Raw genomic sequence first — 20,609 nt, forward strand, 5'->3', positions numbered from 1 at the left:
AGGTCTGAGTGAAAGGGTCAGTAAGGTAGTTTTAGGCTCTGCTTACTCCAGATGATGATGAATTGCCCTTTCCAGCTATAGTCACAAATCATAAGAACACTGGCATGCCACAGCATGCACATTCAACCAGATTCACAGAAGGGTAATTTTCACTCATAAAAACTATGCCTCGCAAAGTATTGTTGGAGATCTGTTCTAATTATTTTCTTTTTAAAGATATATTTATTTATGCATACAAGAACTGGGGTACAGGTCAGAGATGTGGGTGTGAGATGATTCACTAGAGACAAAGAGTGGGGAACAGAACAGGCAGATTGACTGAAATACACTGCTGAGGGGAGCAGCAGGCAAGTCAGGAGAGGTTTGTTGTGCCATGTGGGTAACCTCCCTGGCCAGGGATTGAACTGGTGCTGCAGTAGCTGCAGATAGCGCCACAGTGCTATGTCTTAACCCCTTGCACCACCAGGGAGGCCCCAATGTTCTAATTCTTAATGAAGTAATAATAAGTATTCTTCTGAAGACGAGTATGTTCTAAAGCACTGTAAGTATAAAATAAAAGGAAAAGGAAAATATAGTATTTTTTGTTATATAAACAGCTAAGATCTCACTGAGGTAAGGGAAGAAAAGAGGAGAATCATGAGATAATAGAAGAAGAAATAGAGTGGGGAAAAGAGAAGGAGGAGGAGATAAAAGGAAGACAGGAAAATTTTTTTAGTTAGCTAAAATTAATATATTATAGAAGTTAAGATGTAGGTCTTTGGAATCAGAGACCTGGGTTCGAATGGTTCCTCTGAGAACCTGGGCTTGGGCAATTTACTTCACTTTTCTTAGTTTCCTAATTCATAAAATAGGAATGATTATAGTGCCTATTTCTTGAGTCTATAAGTGCACCGGACATATTTATCTACCTAGGTATACTATCTTATGTATGTCTATCTTGTGTCACATTTGTCCATCTATCTATCTTGCACTCATTACTAATTTTATTATCTTCATTTATAGTTACGGAAACTGAGGCATAGGAGGTCAACTTCCTAAGATGACACAGTTAATAGAAAAGGTAGAAATAAAGAGAGTATATTTTTGGAAATATACTCTCCAAAGAGAGTATATTTTTGGAAAAAAAAGGACTATTCATTTTTGGCAAGGAATGCCAATGTTACTAACACACTCTAGATATAAATTAAAATACTCACATGAAAATAATGTACACCCATTGTTGGCCTGGTTCCCCAGCAACCTTATCAATTCCCTTTATCTATTCAAGCCTCTCAAACCTTTCTGTTGGACAAAGATCGGGGGCTTAGTTCTCACCCTTATTAAATGATACCCCAACAATTATTACTTTCTTACCTGGTCCATTTAGAAAGTCTTTAATTTGTAGTGTTACAAGGGAAGGTGGGATTCCACTTTTGCTGTCTATTTCCCCAGGCACTGTCTGTAGCCAAACCGTACAGTAATCAAGGGCTTCAGGCAAAGTCTTTCCAGGATCTGCAGTGACAAAATGGATATTAAAATCATTAATTATATGATTTTTGTTGCACTGATGGGCCAAGAGGAAAAAATGCTTAAATAACTGTATGTAACCTTCATTTAATTCATTTGTTTGTAGGCATAGTTGTTTATAAAAAAGAATATGTATATTTGTATCATGAAAGACAGGACCATGGGCGCCGTGGTGGTGGGTGTGGTATAACGACATGCATCTGAGGAGACACCATCCTGTGCCTCTGAATTACATACAATTGTTACAAACCAATGTTGCCTAAAAAAAAAAATTATTATTTTTTTAATTGTAGCCTAAAATAAAACAGGAAAGAGATGCAGAACCATGACAAAAAGGAAAAGACAGTTTAGGTCTTATATCATCTTTGAATAAATGTAAAGTTCCTGTATTCTGAGCTCCTGACTGTTAACAGTTGAATTTATTGGGTTTTTTCCCCCAACGGGTTGTTGGAAACAAATTAAGAAAAAAAAAAGGGCAACCTTTTCAGCTTAAAAAGGCATATACATGTTCAAAGATCAGTGGATTAGCACTACTTAGGGGTTATTTGATCTGTTTCAGTGTTTTACTGATACCACAATCACTTTTTACTGGTAGGCTTTTGAAGTTAACTTCAGTAGCTTTCCCATAACGATAAAAATTGGTCAATCTTTTAATAGTTCCAATTATGATTAAAACACCTTTGACCTTTTCTGTTAAATACTGAGTATTTATTTTGTTACTTTTTTCTGGCTAATATTGCATATTTTTAAAAATATTTTTTAGCTATTGGTGTGATGGCAAACTGAATTAGCTTTTTAATACTTAGCAAACAGTTTTTTATCAAAATAGCTCTTTAAATATAAATGAATGTGGCATCTTGGCATACACGTTATAGTACACTTTTTAAAAACTTCCAAATATTCAGTTTTTTTTAGTTTCAAGATTATTTTATTCTGTTTTAAAGGCCTCTGAATGTCAATTTTATAGGGATGTTCTTGCCATAGAATCCATCTATTCCATTTTCAGTTGATTTGAAATGTGTTATTAAAGCGTTATTTACTTTAGGTTTTATTGATTGGATTGCTTTCAAGAATAGCATTTACATACAGTGTATTATATTCAACATATGGTTAGATAGTATTACTGTCATATGTGAATGGGGCATATAAATTCTGCCTTGGAATTTGTATTTCTTGACCTTATCATGTGATTCTTATGAAATTTGGCACATGAACCTTTATGTGATTTCAAAGAAAATACTGAAAGCAATTGATCGTGACGTTAGATCTATGTGGTAAAGATCAAACACTAAGCTAGTACATTCTTCTTTTTTTATATATGATAAGTGAATTTAAAGCAGTGAGAATATGTATAGTAGATCCATTACATAGTAACACTATATTACTCTCTCAAGCATAATGGTCAAGTCTGGTGAAAGGATGGCAAAACTTTGTTCTTGGTAGGATCTATAATTAGCTTGCAGGAACTATATAATTTGTCAGGATCTGGGTATCTCTCTCTAGGGTTTCACCTATCTAGTCATCAAGAAGCAGTTATTATCAAGTAAGTGGTAGCTGCTGGGCTTATATGAGGAGACATAATTCTTCATTTTGAAGGGGATACAATCTTGGGAGGGAACACTGATCTGAGAGAGGTAAGTGATGTAAATAACTGAATAATGAACATAGATAAATTAAACTGATGCAGAAATATTGATATGATGTATTAAAAACGGTAAGCAAAACTAAAAATAAGTAAAACAAGTTACAGTTTTTGTGTATTTAAACTTATATGACAGAAAATAAATATATACTGTTTACATAATTTATATAGATACCAACAGGAAAATGGGTAGAAGACAGAAAAAGCAATTATCTAGTGAAGACAGTAAATAAAAACAAATGGCTATAAGCATTTAAAAATAGTAACATTAAAAGATACTATAAACCCTAAAGCAAATAAATGATGTAAATGAACTTTTCCTCAATAAAGACAACTGGGGAAAAAAAGATACTAAATCTTAGCAATAATCAAAGAAATAATCTTTTAAAATAAAACAGAAATTTTCACCTATCGATCTAAGACTAGAAAAACTGATAAAGCCTGTGTAACACACGTACACATTGTAGAATCATAGAAAAAAGAGGAAAACAACCTAAATGCCATGAACAGAAATAAACAATGGTAATCCATACAATTGTTTAAAAGAATCAAGAAGGTCTGTATATTGACATAAGACAGCCATTTGCTATCGATTATAGTTCAAAAAGAACAGCTTAAGCATCTTTTCATTTATTGGCCCTTTAGGACTCCTCTTCTACAAAAGATTTATTTATTTATTTTTCTATTGGGTTGTTTTTTTCCCCATACTTCTATGAGCTCTTTATATAGTATGGGCATTAATGTTTTGTTTCTCATATGTAGCAAATATTTCCTCTTAAATCCTAACCATCATTTAACTGTATCTGATGCTTTTTGAATACAACCCCCCCCCTTTTTTAATAGATATGGTCAAACATCTATTAAGCTTTATTTTATGGATTTTTCCCTAAGTGATTATGCATTTTCCTATAGCTTCCTGAAGCATTTTTAAGATTTTGTTTTTATCTTTAAGCTGTATAATCTTTCTGGAGAACATTATTTTATGAAAAATAGGAAAACATTGTCCAATCTTCCTATTAATCAGGCACATAAAAATCAAAACACCAAATACAATTTTTATTTATCATATTAATACAAGTTAAAAAGACAGATAACATCTCTAAGGCGGCGGGGGTGGGGGTGGAGAAGAAGAAAAGGACAATCCCACATATAGTGGCTAAAAGTATAAATACAGTATTGTTGCATGGAAAAGAGGACTGAAAATTAGTACCTACTAAAGTTCTAAATATTCATGTCCTTGTGATCAGAAAGGCCAATTGGGGCCTCCGTAGTGGCACAAGCGGTTAAGTCTCAGGACAGTGAAACTATCCGCAGCCAGTGTAGCATGAGTTTGGTCCAGGGCCAGGGAGCTAACCCACATGGCGCAGCAGACCTCTTCATCTTGCTCGCTGCTCCCCTCAGCAGTGCACTTCAGCCAATCTGCCTATTCTGCTCCCCATTCTGTCTCTGGTGAATCCTCTCACCAGCCCCATACCTCTGGCCTATACCCCAGTCCCTGGATGTATAAATAAAATAAATCTTTAAAAAAAAAAAAAAAAGAAAGGCCAACTGTATTATAAGACCAGCTGTAGCTGATTGTATCTTAGGAAAATAATAGTATGTAGATAAAGGCCCAAAGAAGTTGACTGTAGTATCATTTGTAATATTAAAATCCTGGGGCAAAATGTAAATATTTATCTATAGAGAAATGGTAAAATAAATTATGACTGTACTGTGAATACAGCATAGAATACTATGCTGCTGATATAAAAAGAGTATGTGAATCTTGTATACTAATATAGAAGAACTTTCAAGTGTCTTAAGTGAATAACACAAAGAAATAGGATACCGGATTTAGTAAATTGAAATGTAAAAGATCTTTTTTGCATACATACACATACACTGTTTTTTAATGTACTGGAGACTTTAGGATGATCTTAAGCATCTACTAATATATGGACATATAAGTTATTTAGAGCTGAAGAAAAAAACCAGGGTTATATACTTGGTACCTTACTTCATCAAGATATAAATTGGGGCTGGGGATGGGGAGTGTGTGCAACAAAATCTGATAATGTGAAGGAAAGTTTTCCAAATAAGGGAGATAGATTTTTGCATAGGCTACCTCTCTATTGGTAGAAACAAGAGGGCCTGGCCCTCTGGCACCTAGCATAGGTGTCTGTACTGGGAAATCATTGAGGCATATGACTTAAGAGGAGATAAAATAAACAAAGTAGAAATGGTAGGAAGTAGAACAGAAATTAAAAAGTAAAGCAAATATAAAAGCCTATGAAATCTATCAAAGGAAACCAAAATTTTAATAACTATTTCCCAATTAAATATTACTGCACAATTGTATTAAAAGTATAGCAGTATTTATTGGAATAACAGAACAGAATAAATGAAATTAGGACTATCCAAGAAGGTAAAGGTCACATGGTTGTTGAATATCAAATGCATGAGGGACTGGTAGCTGCTCTCCCAATTTTAGCTAAAATTTATACTGTGTACATGCCTAGAGTTATTGTGGTTAGATGAATCAGCAGTAGTAGCTTAAAGGTGTAAGAGAAATGGCTCAAGTTTGCAAGTTAATATTTAGTCCTTGAGGCCTCCCTAGTGGTGCAGGGGTTTAAAGTCTCAGCACTTATAGGCTATTGCCATCCACTGTGGCATAAGTTCAATCCCTAGCCAGGGAGCTAACCCACATGGCACAACAGACCTTTCTTGTCTAGCCTGCTGCTCCCCTCAGCTATATATTTCAGTAGATCCATCTGTTCTGCTCCCCACTTTGTCTCTGGTGAATCCTCTCACCCCCTGCACCTCTGGCCTATATGCCAGTTCTTGTATGCATAAACAAATAAAATCTTTTAAAAAATTACTCTTAACATTTAGTCCCCTATGCTCTAGTGGTTAGATGATAAGGGGCATAGCTTCCAGACTTCCTATACTTTCTTTAACTTAACTTCTCCTTAATTTCATCATCAGATCTAGAAAATAGTATTCATATTACACATTCCTCAGGGATAATACGACTGGGAAAATGCCAGATAATCTAAGATTATAGAGGCTGTGAATATAATATAAATGGAATGACAAATAGGAATGACTTTCCTGTTGAAAGCTCCTTCAGATTTTGCTAGTTATTTTCTCCATACTTAGCAAATACCGATTCATTCAAGTGCAGGAAGCTCTTAAAGAGACTTAGCTTCCGGTGATGTTGATGAGCATATTTCTACTGTTGTCCCAAGCCTAAGAAGCACAAGAAAGTCATAATTTAAGAGGAGCAACACAGGGTGGGAAATGGCTCAGAGCAAATGACAAACTGCTCCAAGCCATAAATATTATTTGGCAGCAGTAAGAATTCACTTCAATAAGACATTGCTACTGACATAGCAATTTGCTATGAAAAGCATTTGCCTTTCTTCCGGATTGCCCTGGCTTCCAAAAGAATATACTTCACACCTTGTCACAAGGAACACCCAAAGAGAAGATACAGAAAGTCTCAAGTCTGTTCCCAGATGGATCAAGCTACAACTGGCTTTCAGAGACTGGATTGAGACTGTAATCTAAGTGTTAGTAGATCACACTGCTTTTAGTCACAAAATCTTCCTTTCATTTAATGCTTTGGAGGTTTTCCTCTATCTGAATCTGTTAAAAGTGGTCTTTTGTAGAGCCACTCAGCATCATCATTTTTAACCCATAGCAAATATTCACAGAGTATGTCTGCTTAACATTTCAATTATATAAAATATATCATGATTCAGTATAGCCAACTCAAAATGAAACTCTGAAAATGAACTCATTTATTTTCTTTGCAATCTATTACTTAATAAAAAGATTTGTTCTTCAAGTTCATATAGAACACCTGAATGCTACAATTTTTTAAAAAAGATTATTCATTTATTTATACAAGAACCGGGGTACAGGCTGGATGAGCGGGAGGGTGAGAGGATTCACCAGAGACAGAGCGGGGAACAGAACAGGCAGAATGACGAAATACACTGCTGAGGGGAGCAGCTGGCACAACAAAAGAGGTCCTGCTGGCCAGCTGGGATCAAACAGGTGCTGCAGAGATGCAGACAGCTTCACGGTGCGGCACCCAACCGCCTGCGCCACCAATTTTTTAAAGCTTTATTATTCTGCTATGTGGCAGCATTTTTTTCCCCATAACTAAATTGAGTTTTCACTGAGGTCTCATTTTGAAGACATTCTCCCACAGATTTCAGTTATGATAAGTTCCTGGATATAACACTATCCAGTCACTTCATTATATATTAAGTGACATAACACTCAAAATGTATAATAAATTTCAGAAGTATACCAGATATTTCTAAGTGCTACTCATTGGGGACAAAATGTTTTCTTGTTTTTGCCATATGAATAAGGAAATTTGAATTTTAAAGAGCTTAGTACCATAAAAATCTGCTTATGAAAGCTAAGTATCTATTATAAAGAGTGGAAAAGCAAGACACAAAATCAATATTATTTTCTTTCTCACTCTGCCTTCTCTTCTCTAACAGCTAATTTCATCAACCACATGTTAACAAAGGAGTTGATAATCCAGGGCTATTTCTATTTTCTCTTGGTCACTTTTGTGTGCAAGAATATCTCTATAAGTAGATTGGTTAAAGAAGGACAGAAAGAGAAGTGAGACCAATAATTATTTTCCCTGGCAGTTCCAAACATTTTTGATGTGAAAGATAACTATTGTCAGAATTATTTTTTTCACTCCTTAGCTCAATTTTCTCATGATACCTTTTATCTTTTACATTTTTGTGGAAAATGAATGCTAACAAATATGTAGCAATGTCAAGGAAACTAATTTTTCACATAGTGGAGAGTTTCTAGAAACCTGTGCCACTGGAAAAAGACAGTCCTTTTTTTGAGGCATGATTTGCATATAGTTTTTTTTTTAAGATTTTATTTATTTATTCAAGAGCTGGGTACAGGCCAGAGGCATGGGAGGGTGAGAGGATCCACCAGAGACAGAGCAGGGAGCAGAAGAGGCAGACAGACCGAAAGCACTGCTGAGGGGTGCAGCGGGCAAGACTAGAGAGGTCTGCCATGCCATGTGGGTAGCTCCCTGGCCGGCTGGGAATCAGACCCACGCTGCAGAGGCAGTGGACAGCTTCACAGTGCTGCGCTCAATCCGATGCGCCACTGGGGAGGCCCTGCATAATATTGTATTAGCTTCAGGAGTACAAGATAATAATGCAATATTTATATATTTTGAAAAATGATCACCATAAATCTAGTTAACATCTGACACCATACATAAATTTATTAATCAAATTTTTGTAGATAAGTCCAGAAAATAAGCCTTTAATTTTGGTATTAGCATACTTCATCTTAAGTAAGCAAATAATTTATCACACTGCTGGTATTAACTTTTTGCCGTATTAATCCATTTCTGTTGTTCCTTATAATTCTGGGTAACAAAATTTTGCTCAATGTTACTAAATTTTAATATTAAATTATACTTCATTATCAAATCCTACTGATGCTAATGTTTGCATTACTGATAATATGCTTAAAATCAGTATGTTTTTAAAGTACTGTTAAACATTAAAACTTCAGTAACTTTCTAGTCTGATACATTGGAATGAGTTTTCTTTCTGATAGTGTATGATAAAAACATCACAAATTCCTCAGGAGCCTAAAATAAATGCTCATATGATGAAGCATTACAAATAGCCTCAAGATTTCTCCTGTCTTCATTTTATGCATTCCAAAAAGTACAGAAGAATCTACTGCTTGGCTTTAAAAAGAAATGAGTTACATATTTTATTTATATTTTTGCAGTCTTCAATAACCTATTGTTATGGGTTACAAACATATCCAAGTCTGCTATAGTTAATGAGCCCAGGCCTGTCCTAGGCTGCCACAGGTTCTCTCTGCTTGAGCTGTGAAATAACACTGACTGTCAGGTTGATGAAACAGCTTTTGATGAACTCTTCTTGACAACTGGAGGGGATATGACACTGTCATAGAAGATTTGTGAAATGGTTCACCACTGACCTAGGACCTAGAGAACAAAGCCATACTTTCATGGAGTTTTTTACATTTTATTCTAGAGGAGAGTTTACGTGACTATAACACAGGAGAAAATGCAGGGTCACGAAAAGAACATGAAGTCTGGAAGTAGACAGATTTGGGTATAAGTCCTGGTTCCTTTCATTTTAACTTCACCAAGTCCCAGAGTTTTGCTTCCAAAATGAAGATGATTAAGTTGTGGGACTGCTGAGAATATTATATTAGATAATGGGAGTAATGTGGTTTGTATGGGATTACTCATAGTAGTCACTATTTTATTTTTTTAAACACAAATGCTAAACAAAGTAGCAGTATGGTGTGTGGAATGTCTTTCAAGTATTTCCTCTTCCTAGTCTTTTTAATTAATTTTGAAAAATCATTTTTACTGCTGACCTAAAATAAGAGGAAAGTAATACAAAAAAGTGAAAAATAAAAAGCTTTCCTTCTTAGTAGAAATTGTACCCAATTTTGATCCTCCAAACTGCTAAGCTTATTTGTATTTATATTTTAATTAAAAAATAATTACTAACACTTGAAATATTAGTATATTTTGCTTCCCTATTAAAACTTCTGGTTGAGGAGAAATTATAGATCTGGCAGCTTTGCTGTACTTTGCTGGTAAAAATGATCAAAACTGTATCTTTACCGGCGCGCAGACCTCTCCTGCTGCCCGACGCTCCCCTCAGCAGTGTATTTCGTTGGTCTGCCTGTTCTGTTCCCCGCTCTGGCTCTGGTGAATTCTCTCACCCGCCCGTGCTTCTGACTGTACCCAGTGCTTGTATAAATAAATAAATATTTAAAAAAAAAATCTCAAATCTTTAAAAAAAAAAACCTATCTTTACCTCGTCTCCCATCTCTTAGAAACATTTGGCCTGCACATTAAAAAAGGAATTAAATAATCTGCAGGCCATTTTTAAAACTAGAAATGGGAGCAGAGGTTCCTTTAACAAAAAATACCTAGAGGAATCAGGGAAGTAGATGAAGGCTCAGAGGATCCATACTGTCCCCTCACTCTCTCTCACTTCATTGACAAGATGTTCCTAGATGATCCTTTACCTTAATTCTTTTATGCCTTGCCAAGAATACACAAAGATGTTTCTTAATAGAATTTGAAAAAAATAAAGTATTTTAGGAGGCTCTATTGCACTAGATTTATTTGCCTCTACTATGAAATTGATATTGTTAAAGTTGCCCAAAAGGCTTTCTTCTGAAGCCAAACGCACAGTTGTTTAAAGTAAAACTCCCTGCAATGACAGGTCACTATCGGAATGGTTACTCTTAACCACTGGATATGAAACGGAAAGCTACAAAATTACTGGCTTATATTTTTTTTTATGGTCCTTACTTTTTTTTTTTTTAAAGATTTATTTATTTTTATATAAGAGCTGGGGTACAGGCCAGAGGCACAGGAGGGTGAGAGGATTCACCAGAGACAGAGCAGGGAGCAGAACAGGCAGACAACAGAAATACACTGCTGAGAGGAGCAGCGGGCGAGACAGGAAAGGTCTGCTCACCATGTAGAAATCTCCTTAGCAGGCTGGGAATCAAACGGACAGCTTCACAGCGCTGTGCTCAACCCACTGCACCATCAGGGAGGCTCTCTCTTTTATGGTCCTTATTTTAAATGGCTTTTTGCCTTTCTTTTAATGCCACAGAAGCAAATCTGTTAGACCTTTTACAATGCCTGAAAACCAAATTATAAAGGAACCTAATTCTATAAAGCACAGTAACAATTCAATGTAAGGATAGCAAAATCAACAAAGAAACCAATCCTATATTGCTCTACATGCAAAAAATGCCATAATCTCCTTGTTGAAATCCAGGCTATTTGCTAACTCCATAAGCTCTTTCCCCATGTTCTGTACTCTGTACTTTATAAGATATGACTAGATTAAGATTTCCTGTTTTGAAAGTCTGAACCTGGAGCCCATAAACAGAGAAAGAGGAAAGAACCACAATGGTCACTGGGATATGTGTTTGTCATTTCTTTAATTTTATAAACAAGTCTTCCATATTTTGCTAGAAGGATGTAAATTCTTAATGGTGCCAACCAGCAGATAATATGTGAACTATCATCTCAATTAATTCCTTTTATTTTCTATGTTGTTCTGTGGTGTTTTTGACTTCTTCCTGGTTTGGTTATTTCCAAGTTAAAGTCTAATGTGGAAAAACTATGAACCAGAGACACTTTTAGGGGGGCGGGGGCAGGAGGGGAGGGATTGGGGTCAGAATGGGGGGGCTGCAATTGTATGGGGAATATAAAAATAAAATTTATTATTTAAAAAAAATAAAGTCTAATGTGGGTTTCAAATATCTTAGAGGACATTTGATCAAAATTCACTGCAATTAAATGCAGGATGCAGTTCCAAAAAAAAGGACAATCATATACTCAAGGAAGATCAACTTAATCTCAACTTGTATGCCCATTTCTACGCTAAACAAAGTCAAAGTTCCATAACACTAAAGAGCAATTCAGTGGCTTTAAATGGTTCTTGCCATTTCTCACTTATATTAAGAAAAAGGTGATCATTGAAATTGGTGTCAAAGGGCCAGGACACTGATTTTTTTTTTTTATTGAAGTAACGACGACTTACAACACTGCATATGTGTTAAGTGTACAGGTTCACTCCTCTTTAAACATTCTATATCACACCACACCCACCACCGAAGTACCGGTAAACCTCCACAAAGGCACTCAGACTCCACTGGAACATATCCACTGATTGTTCCCACCCCTTTCTCCCTTCTGCTGCTAGTAACTACAGAAGTTCCAACTTACAGTTGAATATTATTTAATACTTGCAAGGAATTTCATAAACACTACCTCATTTGGAGCTTGGATTAAGCCATAAACTACAAAGATCAGATATATTAAAAATATATATTAAATTATACCCATTTGGCGATAAGGAAACTAAATTTAGTTATTTGTATTAAAGAGCCCTGGCATTAGAGCCAAGACTAGATGTATAAACTTCTTATTTTCATTAAAATCTCTTTCCCCATACACTAATTACCCCTACTAGTTATTCTTTTTTTTTTTTTTTTAAGATTTATTTATTTATTTATACAAGCACTGGGTACAGTCAGAAGCGCTGGAGGGTGAGAGAATTAACCAGAGCCAGAGCGGGGAGCAGAACAGGCAGAAGGACTGAAATACACTGCTGAGGGGAAGAGGGGGCAGCAAGAGAGGTCTGCGCACCATGTGGGACCCTTGCCCGGGGGCTGGGGATCAAACCGGTCCTATGGAGGCTGCCGGCAGCTTTGCAACTCAGCGCTCAACTGCGTGCCACCAGGGAGGCCCCCTACTAGTTATTCTTATTTAACCTTCTTACCACAATTCTTTGAGTGATGCACTAGAGTACCACTCATTTAACAGATCTGCTTACTTGCTGATTCTGTAGAAGTAAAAATTTCATCCCACATTATTGGCTAGCAAGAAATGTTCCCAGAAGCTAAATTTTCAGATAAATGTTCAAGTTGTGATCATTATGACATTAAAGCCACAGGTTAATTTTAAGCCTTTCCAGGGACATTAGCAAAACCTTTAATTCTAAAGAGACATGTAATTCAAGCCTTCTCTAAAAGTCACAATAACTAAATGAAATCAAGATATGATTTATGAGGTGTAAGGAGCCAGTTTATGATTTTCCAACTGTTGGTTTACTCAAATGTCTTTGGCACATTTTCTGTAGTCCTATTCATGAAAGGATAAAGAAGCCAATTACTGTAGCTGAAAAATTTCAAACTATACAATAGCTATAATTGGCACTGAAATGATGTGAATTTTTTTTGAAAGATTTATTTCTTTTTATATAAGAACTGGAGTATAGGTCAGAGGCACAGGAGGGTGAGCGGATTCACCAGAGATAGAGTGGGGAACAGAACAGGCAGATTGACTGAAATACGCTGCTGAGGGGAGCAGCAGGCAAGACAGGAGAGGTCTGCTGTGCCATGTTGGGAATCTCCCTCGCCAGCCGGGAATCGAACCCTCACTGCAGAGGCTGCAGACAGCTTCACAGTGCTGTGCTCAACTTACTGCACCACTGGGGGAGGCCCTGATGTGAATTTTTTTTTACCAGTTACAACCACTTCCTTAAAATCTGCACAAGGATATTAGCAATTAAAAGAAATAATATTAACATTTACCAAGTCCTGTGCTACACACTTAGCCAAGAATGTCATATACATTATTTAATCATTATAGCAAGCCTAGGTGGTTGCTACCAATTAATTATCATCCCTATATTATAGATAAGGAACTGAGACTTGGGGATGCAAAATAACTTGCTCAAGGTCACAAACTATGAGTAGCAGAGCTGGGATTAGAACTCAGGACTGATTCCACCCCTTGAGCTCTTACTGAACTCTATTACATGTTTGTCTTTTCACTGAATCTTAAGTCACATGGTAAGATTTATACACCTTTAAAATGCAGTAAGAATCCTACTCTAGAGATATTTTGTGGCTGTTTCTGTTCTATACATAAGGGTGTTACTACCCACTTTTTGTTTTGTAAATTCTAAACAACTTTAAATTGTATATTTTAGTCTAATTGATGCTTGAAAAAATAAAATAAGGTCTAAAGAAACTACAAGAGAGCAGAATTGTCTTCAAATTTGTTTGTTAATCCCAAGTGCCAGGAACCAGCCTCAGGCAAAATGTCGTGTCCGGGGTTCTGAAAGGATGAGAAGGCCTCCTGTAGCACCCAAGCACACATTAATGAGTAATAAGATACTAGACTGACTTTGTTCTGAGAAGTACAGGGGCTAGTTCAAAATTTGCTCAGAATGGTTCAACTCCTTCACAATTGACCAGATGGCACAGCCATTTCTTCAAACACAAACAAAAGCCCCAAACAAACAAGAAGAAAAATGACTTTTTGAGGCTGCCTTGGGCTGCATAGTCAAGATATGAGGCAATGTCAAATCTGGACTCCATTACATTAAACAAAACAAATACCAATTTTTAAATATTTATAAACACAACTAATACGATTATGTTAAAAACAACTACATACATCTTTATTTCAATGAGAATTGCCAATAACACAGCTGCTACATATAAAGGTGCTGGCAGATGAACTCCTTTTTGTTAGAGGTTGCTCCAGGTGAGAAAGGCATGGAAAAGCCCATCGCCACATTATTTTAATATTTTCAAAGGAAACCTGTTAATTCACAGATGTACTACCTACCTGAATTAGGTGGAAAATCATTTGTAGGTTATTAATACTAATGTTAATAAAGGAATTCAAGCTGATAATTTAGTTTTAAATAATTTTCCCTTTTTGAAATACAGAGAGCAAATCAAAGTACTTACAGCTACACTTTTTACATATACTTTAAAATCACTAAATTATGCAGATTGCAGATTATACAGTATTAACAACACTTTGAAAATTATAAGCAAAAATGAAAAATTAATATTTCTCTTCACCTCTGGTTTCTAAAATATATGCAGTTATAGGTATAAATAATGACTCAATTTATCATCTACTCTGGGTAGCATCTCACACAGAGTTTAAGTTTTTTAATATATATGTGTATAAATGGTACATATATATAAATGGTACATATGTGTGTGTATAATTGGAGTATATATACATACAATACACACAAAATGTGTATGTATGTGTTTATGCATCAGTCATACATGCTGATAGCAGATTGACAAGGACAGTGAGTTTCATAGCATTTTCTCTTCTTATTTGAACTTATAACATATGAAAGGATATCCCTAAAGAACACAATGAAAAAGCACTATTACTGCCCTGTGAGTCTGGAGCATATTCTTTGCTTAAAGGTGATATGGGGCAGAATCACGTTAATTTTGACAAGTCCCTGGCAGCAGTAATTGTTCATTACAATATATTTAACTTGTGCTCATAGATACATATAAAAAGTATCAGTTTTGAAGGAAGTATTAAATTTCATAGAAAACCATGCCTCAGTTAATGGGCTACAAAGTATTTCATTTATTTAGAATTGCAGAATTTCTGGTACTAGTCAAAACTGGAAAAAGCTCACTACAGACTAATTCTTATTTTGCTAATAATGAAAAATTCAGAAAAAATAAAGACATACATACCTGAAAACTCGGCAAAATTAACAAAAACAATACAGACTAGGGAGGGGAATCTAACTTGCACATGTGACCCATACAGTAATGAGTTTCTCATTTTGTTTTTCCTCTCTTCTCTTAGATTATAACTTTGACTTGAGAATGAATTCTAAGTTGTGGACCACAGTAAAGGCAAGAACAGCCAAGTCCAAAAGAAACTCCATCAGGTCCCTGTGGTTTCAGCAGTGTGGGGAAAACCTAATGCTATTAATTTTTTTTTCTCTCCTGGTTTTATTTATTTGTTTATTTTTAAAGATTTATTTTTATTTTTATACAAGAACCGGGGTGCAGACCAGATGTGCTTGAGGGTGAGAGGATTCACCCGAGACAGAGCAGGGAACAGAACAGGCAGACCAACCAAAATATGCTGCTGAGGGGAGCAGTGGGAGAGACAGGAGAGGTCTGCCCCACCATGTGGTATCTCCGCAGCTGGTAGGGATTGAACTGGCACTGAAGAGGCTGCAGACAGCTTCACAGTGCTGCGATCTACCACCTGCACCATCAGGGAGGCCCTCCCCTGGTTTTACACGAAGGGTGGATCCCAGATTGCGCACGAGTATGTGTGTATGTGTGTGTGTGTGTGTACAGACATGCAGAAGCATGCATTGCACTGGCTGGTAAGGGTTTTAATACATCTAGACATAATTATAATATAAGTGGGACGGAAAAAAGAATCTGTAGATTATAAGGCATCTATCTACATTTACCTTAGAGTGATAAAATGTTAGCTCTAAATGGACTATGAAAGATTACGTTTATTTATTGAAAATCCAGAGCAACCACAAAATACATTACACAGAAATATAGCCAAAAAACAACAATGAATACTAAAAAACAAAATCTGTTCTGCAACTAGAGCTGAATCAACTAATAAAAAATAAAGTTAAAGAATAGTTCTATTTCATCCTTTTGTATCCAAACCGTTTTCCTTAGACTATTTCATATAATCGATATTAAATAAGTTGACTCTCTGGAAGTAGAAGTTACAGCACTGAAGTCATTTTAAGTGTTTTGTAGCCCTCTATGTCATGAAAATTTATATTCTGCTAAACTTTCATCATCAATCATAACAAATATAATTATTACATGAGGAGAGGTGCCTGAAGGTAGAAAGTGGGTCTCATTACTGGTTTCTCAACATTTCAAACATGTTTGATAAACAGCTAGTGTTCAAAGGGAATGAATGAATTAAAGATTTTTCTGAATGTAAAAATGAAAGGAGATAAGAGGCTCATTCTAAAATAATGTCAAATTGATTGGACAAGACAGGAGGCTAAGAGTGATTTTAAAAACCACGTTGATTAATTTAAAGCAGTCACTTTGAGAAATTACACCATATCCCAACAATGCTCAAAGGATTTTTAGCATTTGCTTTCAGAGTCTTTATTACAGTCTCCAGAATATGTCAAATGAAACCAAATATTCATAATTTAATGTCCAAAAATATTTCCATCTGTGTACAATCACCCAGAGCTATGTGCTAACAATGAATAAAGTCAATGATCAAGTGGTTCTTACCATTTTTATGACCCTAATGAATAAGAAAATCAAAATCTCTGAGATGACAAGGGCCTCAGAGATATTCTATAAATTCTTATGCAACATTCTTACTAGTCCCTCATTAATTAATGAGTTAAATAAAATTTTTGACATGCTCATTTTATGTTTATGTAAGAATTAGGAATTTTTTGAAAATTACCCTCTAAACGGCAAAGTCTTCACAAAGAGTAAGAAAAAAACTCCTTTGTTTACTACTGTTCCATATGATTTCCATAAAAAGAAATGAGCAGATGTAATAATATTTTGACTTGCACAGAAAATAGTAAATAATTACAAACAATATTGTGTTAGATTTTTTTCTTTACAATCAAACATTTTTGTATTCTCAAAAAGAGAAAACCTCATTATAGTCACAACCACCTCTGGCATGTCTGGAAAAAGGAAATCAATGAGATGTACACATATGTTTAAACTGCTATTGGTTGACTGTCGCATGAATTAAAGAAAAGGAGTAATTTTATAATCGAGAGAGAAAGCATGAACACTGCAAAAAAGATCTTACTTCTTTCATTTTTAACTTATGATCCCTTTAACTTCTTCTTGATCTTTCTCAGACAGTTAGCTTTAAGGTGACACTCCATTTTGTCCCTATAATCAAGAATCTTGAAGCAGTGATAGTGAAGGCAAAGATAAACAGCTGGGACTACATCAAATTAAAGAGCTTCTGCACAGCAAAAGAGACAATAACAAAAACAAAGAGAAACCCCACTGACTGGGAGAACATTTTTGCACACAACACTAATGATAAAGGACTGATCACAAAAATCTGCAAAGAGCTGATGAGACTCAACAACAACAAAGAAAATAATCCAGTCAAAAAATGGGCAGAAGAGCTAAAAAGAAACTTCTCCAAAGAGGAAATGCAAATGGCCAACAGGCATATGAAAAAATATTCAACATCACCTGTAATCAGGGAAATGCAAATCAAAACTACCATGAGATACCATCTTACACCAGTGAGAATGGCACATATTAAAAAAAACTAGCAACAACAAATGTTGGCAAGGTTGTGGAGAAAAAGGAACTCTCCTGCACTGCTAGTGGGAGTGCAAACTGGTCCAACCTCTACGGAGAGCTGTGTGGAGATTTCTGGACCTACTAAACATAGAGCTTCCATATGATCCAGCAATTCCACTCCTAGGTATTTACCCAAAGGACACAGAAACATCAATTCCAAAGAGCACCTGCATCCCTATGTTTATAGCAGCACTATTTACAATAGCTAAGCTTTGGAAACAACCCAAATGCCCAAAAACAGATGACTGGATCAAGAAGATGTGGTACATATACACCATGGAATATTACTCAGCATTCAAAAAGGATAAACACATGCAATTTGCAGCGACATGGATGGAGCTGGAAGGGATCATGCTCAGCAAAATAAGCCAGAAAGAAAAAGAAAAATACCAGATGGTCTCACTCATAGCAGGAATCTAGAAAACTTAAATAAGGGTCCAGGAAAATGAATAACTATAAGAAAGTGAAAATCAAAATCAACAAAAAACTATGAACCAGAGACACTCTATAGGGGATGAGGGGTGGGGAGGGGAGGGATGGGGGTCAAAATAAGGGGGTTGCAATTGTATGGGAAATATAAAAATAAAATTTATTTTAAAAAAAAGAATCTTGAATTTAGAATTCAGAAATGGAACTGGCCACCTCTACATAATGCTCTTCCTCCTCATGAATGTTAACATCATAGTCAATCATAACATCCTCTATTTTCTTACCCACATGGTCAGTATTTCAGGGTTTCAAAATAATCCTGGTGGAACAGCACTTTCTTTAGGATGAAAAAATGCTATATGTGGTGTTTCTGAATAACTAATAACTAAATCAGATTTGGATAATTAATACTTTAAAAAAATTCCCCAGATCAGACCCTGAAAAATAACTTCATTAACATTTAATAAAATTTATGTATTTAATAACATTGAATAGACTAGTGTCCCACTAGAACATTGCAAAAATTTTGCATCTTTAAAACAAGTCAAAATAAATACTAACCTGATAGGGTAGTGGCTTACAGATGTCTACTCTCTAAGGCGAAAGCAATATATTTAAATATTTTTAGAGAGGTGAGTATGGACAGATAAATTCAAATTACAGAATTAATCTTTTACAACTAGAAAAGATTATGACTAGAAAATGGACCTTGTTGATATCTATTATAATCATCACATTTTACAGATAAGAAAATGGGAACTGAAAGAGGTGAATTTCTTATAAGACCACTCTGCTAATTAAAAGCAGGGCCAATATTAAATCCTAGGCTTTCTGTTTCCTTAGTAATATTCCTACCATATAATAATAACAGCAAAAGCAGTAGAATCAAACTTTTATGAGAGCCTACTATATGCTAGACTCAGTTTTAAGAAGTACTTTAATGAATTCTCTCTTTTCAATTTCACAGATGTTCTATGAGACAGGGACATATAAGTGAAAGAGTTTAAAGCCAGGTTTGTTACACTACCAAGAAAAGTTGTACTGGATAGTCACATCATGGAAACATTTAACATATACAAACTCACCAAATAAAAGAGAGGGAACCATGTGTGTGGTCTGGTATGGGACAAAGGAGGTTGGCTGAGAGAAGTCCAAATAACATCTTTCTCTTCACTCCAGGGAAAGACAAGGTTGAGAGACTTGACTGAAAGTCTAACAAATCTTGGTTTAGAATTTTAGCTTTGTTTATTGTTAGATCTGTGGTCCTGGAAAAGCTACATCTCCAAATTTTAGCTTCCTCATCTATAAGATGAGAATATAACATTTCTGTGAAGTTGTTACAAGGATTAAATCAGATAATGCATTTAGAGTACTTATTATCATGTCCGCCATAGACTGAGCACTCAATAAATGCTAGTTGCATTTTTAAAGCCATTATATTTTAACAACTTGCTTTCTGACGAATTTCTCTAAACCACTAAATTAATTCTTAAGAAATATAATTTATATTCCTAACTCCTTAAGTATTCAAATAGTGTAAATTCCAAGAAGACGTTTTAATTGTAAGGAAAGACATCCACAAGAATATTATGCAAAGAAATATTTACACATTACACATCCAACAAAGGGCTAATATCCAAGATCTACAAAGAACTCATACAACTCAACACAAAGAAAAAAAATAACCCAATCAAAAAATGGGCAGAAGAGTTAAATAGGCACGTCTCCAAAGAATTCACGCAAATGGCTAACAGTCACATAAAAGAAAAGCTCAGCATCACTTATGGTCAAGGGGATGCAAATCAAAACCACAATGAGATATCTCTTCACACCTATAAGAATGGCCCATATCAAAAAGACTAGCAATAACAAATGAACTGGCAAGGGTGTGAAGAAAAAGGAACCTTTGTACACTGTTGGTGGGAATGTAGATAGGTCTTGCCCCCATGGTAAAGCAATATGGAACATCCTCAAAATACTAAAAAGACATACCATGTGACTGACTCAGCAATTCTATTCTTAGGTATCTACCCGAAGAATGCAAAATCACTAATTCAAAGGGATGTATGCACTCTTGTGTTCACTGTAGCACTACTCATCTCACAATAGCCAAGTTATGGAAACAACCTAAGTGCCCAAGGATGGACGAATGGATTAAGAAGATGGGGTATATATACACAGTGGCATACTACTCAGCTATACAAAAGATACTCTTTCTCTTTGCAACAACATGAATGGAATTGGAGGGGGCTATGCTATATGAGGTAAGTCAGAAGGAGACAGACAAATACCGGATGATTTTACTCATACATGGAATGTAGAG

At 35.5% G+C, this 20,609-nt stretch overlaps 1 protein-coding gene across 4 annotated transcripts in view; it reads right to left on the minus strand.

The window, feature by feature from the left end:
- Positions 1–20,609, minus strand: part of VPS13B (vacuolar protein sorting 13 homolog B) — a gene marked incomplete at both ends in the record, with an annotated part of 598,760 nt that overhangs the window by 168,461 nt on the left and 409,690 nt on the right. For all 4 annotated transcript variants that reach the window (XM_084230016.1, XM_084230015.1, XM_084230017.1 and 1 more), the window contains one exon: positions 1,354–1,491. In XM_084230016.1, the coding sequence (XP_084086142.1) occupies positions 1,354–1,491 (138 nt within the window). The remainder of the gene's footprint in view (positions 1–1,353; positions 1,492–20,609) is intronic.

The sequence above is a fragment of the Talpa europaea genome, assembly GCF_964194135.1.
Source record: "Talpa europaea genome assembly, chromosome: 3".
In the NCBI taxonomy this organism is placed as follows: domain Eukaryota; kingdom Metazoa; phylum Chordata; class Mammalia; order Eulipotyphla; family Talpidae; genus Talpa; species Talpa europaea.